Raw genomic sequence first — 7,743 nt, forward strand, 5'->3', positions numbered from 1 at the left:
CTGATTAAACAGCATACGTGTCTGTCCCTGACACTTGCTTCGCGCAAACAAAGTGAAGTTAGTTTCAAGTTGGATATTCAACAGACTATCAACATCCAGCTAGGCGGACTCTGAAAACGCATGCCGTAGCTGTCAGCCCGCGTTGACTAGTGCTTTAGGTTGAGGGGCTGTCAATAAATTACTTGGCAAAGCTCAAAACAAAAACTACAGCCGGCAGCAGTTTTTTGCTCATGTTACTGAGAACGGCCATAACGTTTTCATATTGTTTGTTCATCATTACTATACTTACCTCATGGGTTGTTTGTTTTACAGATTTTCTTTTTGTTTGTTTTTTAATGTTTGTTCATCATTACCAGTCCATGCTGCTTCAGTCATCCAGCGACGAATTGACAAACAGGCAGTATGTCTGACTTGAATGTCTGTCTGGGAATAGAGGAGGTAAATATCCATCTGTGTGTATCTGTTTTTGCGCTTGTAATCCTGGACACGGTTTGCCAAACAGTCGGTGCGACTGGGAGTCCGAATGCCTGTTGAATTTCACCTCTGTCGTCTCGCGCTGGCTGCTCTGTAAACAAACCCTGCCTACCCTTAGGGATGGGAATCGAAAACTTTGCTCAGAACCGGTTTGCACTGTATAACGATTCTCTTGACGATTCCGGTGGGCGGGAATGATGTCATTACACAACGTGCTTAGTGACATCAGACAGCAACATGGCAACCATGGCGGCAGAAACGCTCCAAAGTCTTTAGACAAGAGAATGCAACGGCGCTAAATGTAAAAACTGCAAGGCTGCTATTTCATCAAGAGGAGGACGTACGAGCGATATGCTGAAACGTTTAGACAAACAGCACGCAATAACTATAAATAAATGTTGCGTTTTTTAACTGCTCTGATGTCATCCCGGCAGCAGTCACATGGCGTGAATACAGCAGATACTAACAAACACCGCTTATACTGTTAGCGCTATTATTTGTTAAATTGAAATGAATGCCTTCTCATTTGGATGACAATGACTAAAGACATCTGCCGCTAGATGAATGGCACTGAGCAGTAATTAAGTTTGTGGTCAAAAACGTTCCCCCATTTGCCACAGTAGACGCTCCTTTCTTTCGGTACAGTAGATGAACGTTAAATTTTAGTCAGAGAAAATTTGCATGTTTTCCTTCTATCAACGTTTCACTCAGTCATTATATTATACAGGTGAAACAAAAAAAAAATGTAATTAGAATCAAAGGCACTGATTCTTGGATGAAAAAAAGTGACACTTGCCACTAGTCAATAGTAAGCCAACCTAATGGACAGTTGGAAGCAATTGCCTAGCAAGGGAACGTGTCACAGGAACAATACACACCAACCTCCTGACACAGAGGAAGAATACACTTAGTCTCAAAACCAGATGTATGAGACGATGGATAACATAGTAAGAAAACCAATTAGCGCAGGAGATGTTTGCTTTACCCAGGGAGATGACCAGCATGTTGGCTACACAGTCAGAAGATTGAGGGTTTCAATCTCTGTTTGGGCATCTCTATGTGGAATTTGCATGCTCTCCGGCTTCCGCCAACATTCCAAAAATATGTATGTTAGGTTAATTCAGTGCATTTTCATTATTTTCTGTTCAGTTCTCCCACTCCCTAGGAAGAAGAATACATTTTACAAAAGAATATTAATTTATTATATTGATTTTGATCTTATCAATTCCCATCCCTACCCCTCACCCTCACATAAACCGATAGTGACACACGTCATTTTGCCTTTATCATTTGGAAGCACTTTACCTTTACAAATTAATATGGAAGATGATAAACATATTTAAACACTCAATTAACAATAATATCACTCTTAGAATCCATAACAATATATGATGTATGTTGTATGTCAATTTTTTATTTATTTATGTTGTTTAAAAATAAAAAAAGCTTTCAGTGTGCTAAGTACTGATGGACCATTTTCAACAATACTGTAAAAATAATGATACCGTGATCATTTTAGTCCCAAAAAACGTGATATGAAATTTTCATATTGTTACATCACATATTGACATATTTAAATGAAAGAAAATAATCTTAATCACCCCCTGTGCTCAGGACCCTGGTACTGACTCCTTGCAATGTAGCTCAATTATACAGCATTGAGGTGGTCTTATATTCAGCGGCATAAGGTGCTTTCAAGAAGTTAGTGAAGAAAAGAGTGTGTACTTTGCCACGCACGTGAGGAAGAAGTCAGCTTTGCTTTTAGAGTTGCTGATGAACTGAAGGTAGCACTTGTCAGAGCAGAGGGACTGCTGATACTCCTGTTCTGTCACACCTAAAGATCCACGTAGCTTGGAAAACACTGGGCCAGCAAACGTTTCTAGAGTAAAACCCTATGCATGCATGCACACGTAGACGCGCACACACACACACACAAACACACACAAGCACACGTTAACAAGTTAGCAACATATTATGAATGTCAATCTGTCCATCCATCTTCTTCTGCTTATCCGGGGTCGGGTCGCAGGGGCAGCAGCCTAAGCATAGACCCCAGACTTCCCTCTCCCCAGCTACTTCGTCCAGCTCCTCCCAGGGCATCCCAAGTCAGGTGGGAGACTTGGTCTCCCACCTGTGCCCTACAACTGGTCAGACGTGTCCTGAATACCTCCCCAGGGAGGCGTCCAGGGGCATCCTAACCAGATGTCCGAGCAACCTCATCTGGCTCCTCTCACTATGGAGGAGCAGCGACTTTATTCCGAGCCCTTCCTGAATGACAGAGCTTCTCACCTTATCTCTAAGGGAGAACCCCGCCACCCTACGGAGGAAACTCATTTCGGCTGCTTGTAAGGACATTACGGATGTGTAATGGCATAATGAATGGGAATTGTTATTAGCGATACACAAACAAATCTACCTACCTTATGAATCTGAGTGACCTTTGAAATGAAATCTTCTTCTGATAGTTGATTCTAAACAGAGCAAAAAACCTACAGTTAAATTCAGGTCAATACACTATACACTGCATATCTGTAAGGAGTGTTTTTAGAATCTATTAATGTAACACAAACAAATTACAGCAGTGCCTACTGATGTGTCCTTTACACCAACAGCTGAAGCAAAATCATTTTTCCTCTAAGAAGTTCATCTTCTTCTCGTGTTCCATACTTTCCAACAGTGCACACATAGCAAGTGTGTGTCCTGCACCAAAAAAAATGCAGGTATTCATTTCTGATGCTATGGTTTGTTGGGTTTCGACAGGCTAAAAATTTTTTGCTGCAGGTTTAATGGTTTGAGGCAAAAGTGGCTCCTTTGAATGGATGCTTTAAATTTGCATTGTATGTTTCTTTATGTGTTATTGCAGGAGAATCTTGTACAGTATATTGCCAAAGACAGGATCTGTTAGACTCTTGAATTGGTTTTCTATGAAATCTGTGATATGACAGAATTTTGCTCTCCTTTGCAGATGTTCCTGCAGCTCAAAATGAGGTTTTTGCTATTATGTATCAATGGTCCGTGTTTATGTGTTGACAGCTCTTCACAAGTTCTTAGGAGTGTCCTCTTGTATGCTGTATAGACGCTCAGAATTGTCTATTTTGTGTCACTCAACTCCATGCTCAAATGCCCTCTTAAATGTGTGGTATTTTAATGAACCACCATCAAATATTGGTATTTCTCTTTTTGGTAGGGCTGCAAGGAATTGCTGTTGTACAGGCAAAGTTGTTATTTTGTTTTGCTTCATCAAGATGCCAAGCACATACTTTTTCCCCATGTCAGGTGTATTTGGATTGGAGTTTTAGGTAAGTTGTGGATGGACATACTGTGTGTCAGCTAGTATGTTCACAAACACACAAGGTTGAGGGACTTTGTGTGAGGTTGTTGCATTTCCCATCACAGTTTTATTAATTAATTTCCATCATTGTTTATTTTGGATCTGATGGATGGAATTAATCTGCATTCAGGTTGAGCTGCTGTTGAAATTTTCCTTTTTTCAAAAATGGATTAATTCTATCTGATGCCTCTGATGACCTTTCTTCACTAGTACTGTGTTGTGCTTTGAGTATGTTTGATTGTGCCATTTTTTCTGCAATTTGCTGATCCAGTTGTAACTTTTCTTTTCTTTCGCCCAGTTGTTCCTCCTCATCCTTCTGCATAGCTCTTCCTCTTCTTTGTTTTTCTTTTGGATAGGGTTTCTTCTTCCACTGCTTTCCTTCTGAGTAGCTCTTTCTCTTTCGATGCTTTACTTCAGAGTAGCTCTTCCTCTTTTAGTGCATGTATTTGTTCAAGAAACATTTGTCCTGTAGTTAAAGCAGGGAGCTCTGCTTCAGCTCTTAAGCACACAGATGAAGATGTAAAACTCCCGGTTTGAGAGGTTTTGTGGGATCCAATATTAGAAATACTGTCACTTAGATTTATGTCACCTTCCATTACATTGCAAACATTTGATAAATGTTTATTGGGTTCAGTGTGTACCACAAAAAACATGATCTTGTCATTTTCAACTTCTCCAGAAAGTCCTTGATTCGAGAAACATTTTTCTTTTTTTTCATGAGCTCTTTAATGACTGGTATACCTTGTCATTTGTTCACAAACCCTTTGCTCTCATTTTGCAGGTCCTTTATTTTATATAGCAAAGCCTTCTCAGTTAGGTTGCCTTATCTCCTTTTTGCTCCATTTTAGAGGACAAGGTTGCACTTGTTTGACTCATTGTTTTGACTTATTTTTGTTCAGTCCTTCCAGTGAAACAATTACATAAAATATTCAACTCAATCCACAGTGTGTGATGAAAAGATTGTTTCACTTCAACAAAGCAATGTCATCCGGTGCATTGAAACTTCAAACCAATGCAATTTTGAAACCACAATAGCAGCGTTCAACCATATAAATGAGCGCACGTGTTGCAAACAGCTGTTATTCAACGTGTGCATGCAGCGAACATCTGTCAGTCAAAGCGCGTGCAGCCAACACACAGCAGTTCGTCTTCCTTACATGAAGCGATTGTCAGAAAGTTCCACACAAAGACAGTCCAGCACCAATGCACATGTCAGATTCCTTATTTGCCAGCAAGCACAGACAGGCATCCCACCTGCTCTACAGAGCGGTGTTGGGTGGGTGTCCTGCAGTGTGTGTGTGGCGTGATGGCTTCCTTGCTGATAGCATGAGTTGTGTGTGTGGTGGCTTTCCTTCAACATCTTTTTTGTTGACAAAATTGTATCGACTCTGAATCTGCCTGTCGCTTGAAAGTAAAAAGCTGGGTTTAGTACTTCTCTGAAGCGCTTCCTGATTTAATGCAGCAGCAGAATGAACAAAAAGAAACTTGCTTAGTTCGTCAATAGACAACATGTAGTTGAGGTGTCCAAAGCGTTCAATGGTGTCCAATAGAGCTCAACAAAGCGTTCAAAAACGTCCAAAATCTTCTATAAAGCGTCTGCAAAGAGTGCAATAGGCATCTAACAGCGGTCAACAAAAATTATGGATTCCCAGCTCAACTTTCTCCTGTCACCACGCCAAATGCAGGTAACAACGCCCCTTTTATAGTGAGACAAGTTAGTTTTACCCAACTGACATGCGGACGTGTACTACACGTCCGCAAACACACCACGTGACCTTAGTTTTACACATTTCTGGCTCATACAACATATATTTAATATCTATATCACTACACTAACTTCAGAACTGTATAATATATACTGTATATACATTATGTGTGTATTTATAGTATATACAGTCTATTATAGTATTATATTAATAATATGGATCTTTATTGTCATTGCACAAGTACAACAAAATGTTGTTTTCAGCACAAACCCGTTCAAGATTAGACAAACAATGTACAGAGTTACAGAGCATGGACGCTGATGGGTCGCCACAAGGCACCCCGTAAAAGATGGGAAAAAGGTAGACGCTGGAGGAGGATGAGTAAAAAATATTTGGTCTAAACCTGGGCCCCTGGGGAGGGGGTGCAGACTAAAGCCAAGGAAAAAAAACTCAATGCAAAGCACATATACAGTCACGTTCAAAAGTTTACATGCACTTGTAAAGAACATAATGTCATGGCTGTCTTGAGTTTCCAATAATATCTACAACTGTTATTTTTTTGTGATGGAGTATTTGGAGCACATACTTGTTGGTCACAAAAAATGTTAATGAAGTTTGTTTTTTTACGAATTTATTATGGGTCTACTGAAAATGTGACCAAATCTGCTGGGTCAAAAGTATACATACAGCAATGTTAATATTTGGTTACATGTCCCTTGGCAAGTTTCACTGCAATAAGGAGCTTTTGGTAGCCATCCACAAGCTTCTGGCAAGCTTCTGGTTTAATTTTTGACCACTCCTCTTGACAAAATTGGTGCAGTTCAGCTAAATGTGTTGGTTTTCTGACATGGACTTGTTTCTTCAGCATTGTCCACACGTTTAAATCAGGACTTTGGGAAGGCCATTCTAAAACCTTAATTCTAGCCTGATTTAGCCATTCCTTTATCACTTTTGACGTGTGTTTGGGGTCAGTGTCCTGTTGGAACACCCAACTGCGCCAAAGACCCAACCTCCGGGCTGATGATTTTAGGTTGTCCTGAAGAATTTGGAGGTAATCCTCCTTTTTCATTGTCCCATTTAAAGCCCCAGTTCCATTGGCAGCAAAACAGGCCCAGATCATAATACTACCACCTTCGGGAGAGTCTCAAAGCCAGGGCAACAATCCAAGTTATGTTTTTTTTGCAAGCGAAAATAACATTTGCTTTTCACTCTTAATTGTGTATTTCTGGTCCTCAAGTTCATCCTGAAGGGCAGACGGTCCAATGTTATCCAAATCACAAGAGTGTCCACAGTTCTGCCCGCATGCTCCAATCATTTGTGGCAGGTTTGGGGTACTTTGAAGGCTGCCAGCAACTTCCAATTTGTCAACAAACCAGAGCAACGCTTACTCCAATCAGCAGATGTCCTGTTGTCATAATTCTGAATAGCTGGATATCTCACGTCCTCGACTGAAAGGGTCGCCAAGCACGCAACACTCCTTCTCCCAAGAGTGTGTTCAGCAACAACTGCTCCGTCAAGACAGGCAGGTTCCCCCAAACCCAAGATCTTGTCAATTTTGTTGAGAGGCCAGTTGATTAGTTCCATTGTTTAGATTTGGAGATCAGTCCAAAAAGAGGCAACAATAATAATAATAGAATATATACGTAGACATTAGGTATATATGTAGGCTGCGCACACACACACACACACACACACACACACACACACACACACACACACACACACACACACACACACACACACACACACACACACACACACACACACACACACACACACACACACACACACACACACACACATATATACACTACCGTTCAAAAGTTTGGGGTCACATTAAAATGTCCTTATTTTTCAATGAAGATAACTTTAAACTAGTCTTAACTTTAAAGAAATACACTCTATACATTGCTAAAGTGGTAAATGACTATTCTAGCTGCAAATGTCTGGTTTTTGGTGCAATATCTACATAGGTGTATAGAGGCCCATTTCCAGCAACTATCACTCCAGTGTTCTAATGGTACAATGTGTTTGCTCATTGGCTCAGAAGGCTAATTGATGATTAGAAAACCCTTGTGCAATCATGTTCACACATCTGAAAACAGTTTAGCTCGTTACAGAAGCTACAAAACGGACCTTCCTTTGAGCAGATTGAGTTTCTGGAGCATCACATTTGTGGGGTCAATTAAACGCTCAAAATGGCCAGAAAAAGAGAACTTTCATCTGAAACTC

At 40.5% G+C, this 7,743-nt stretch overlaps 1 protein-coding gene across 8 annotated transcripts in view; it reads right to left on the reverse strand.

The window, feature by feature from the left end:
* The window catches only part of pip5kl1 (phosphatidylinositol-4-phosphate 5-kinase-like 1), a 70,552-nt gene that overhangs the window by 21,734 nt on the left and 41,075 nt on the right, over nt 1-7,743 (reverse strand). For 6 of the 8 annotated variants that reach the window (XM_062031442.1, XM_062031445.1, XM_062031447.1 and 3 more), the window contains 2 exons: nt 2,895-2,945; nt 2,212-2,366 (listed from right to left, as the gene is read on the reverse strand). The exons of 1 other annotated variant lie outside the window; for it this stretch is intronic. In XM_062031442.1, coding sequence (XP_061887426.1) covers nt 2,212-2,366; nt 2,895-2,945 — 206 coding nt within the window. Of the gene's footprint in view, nt 1-1,459; nt 1,691-2,211; nt 2,367-2,894; nt 2,946-7,743 lie in introns of those variants that run through there. One more of the 8 variants, XM_062031448.1, reaches the window with a different exon arrangement.

This window comes from Entelurus aequoreus, linkage group LG21 (genome assembly GCF_033978785.1).
Source record: "Entelurus aequoreus isolate RoL-2023_Sb linkage group LG21, RoL_Eaeq_v1.1, whole genome shotgun sequence".
Lineage (NCBI taxonomy): Eukaryota > Metazoa > Chordata > Actinopteri > Syngnathiformes > Syngnathidae > Entelurus > Entelurus aequoreus.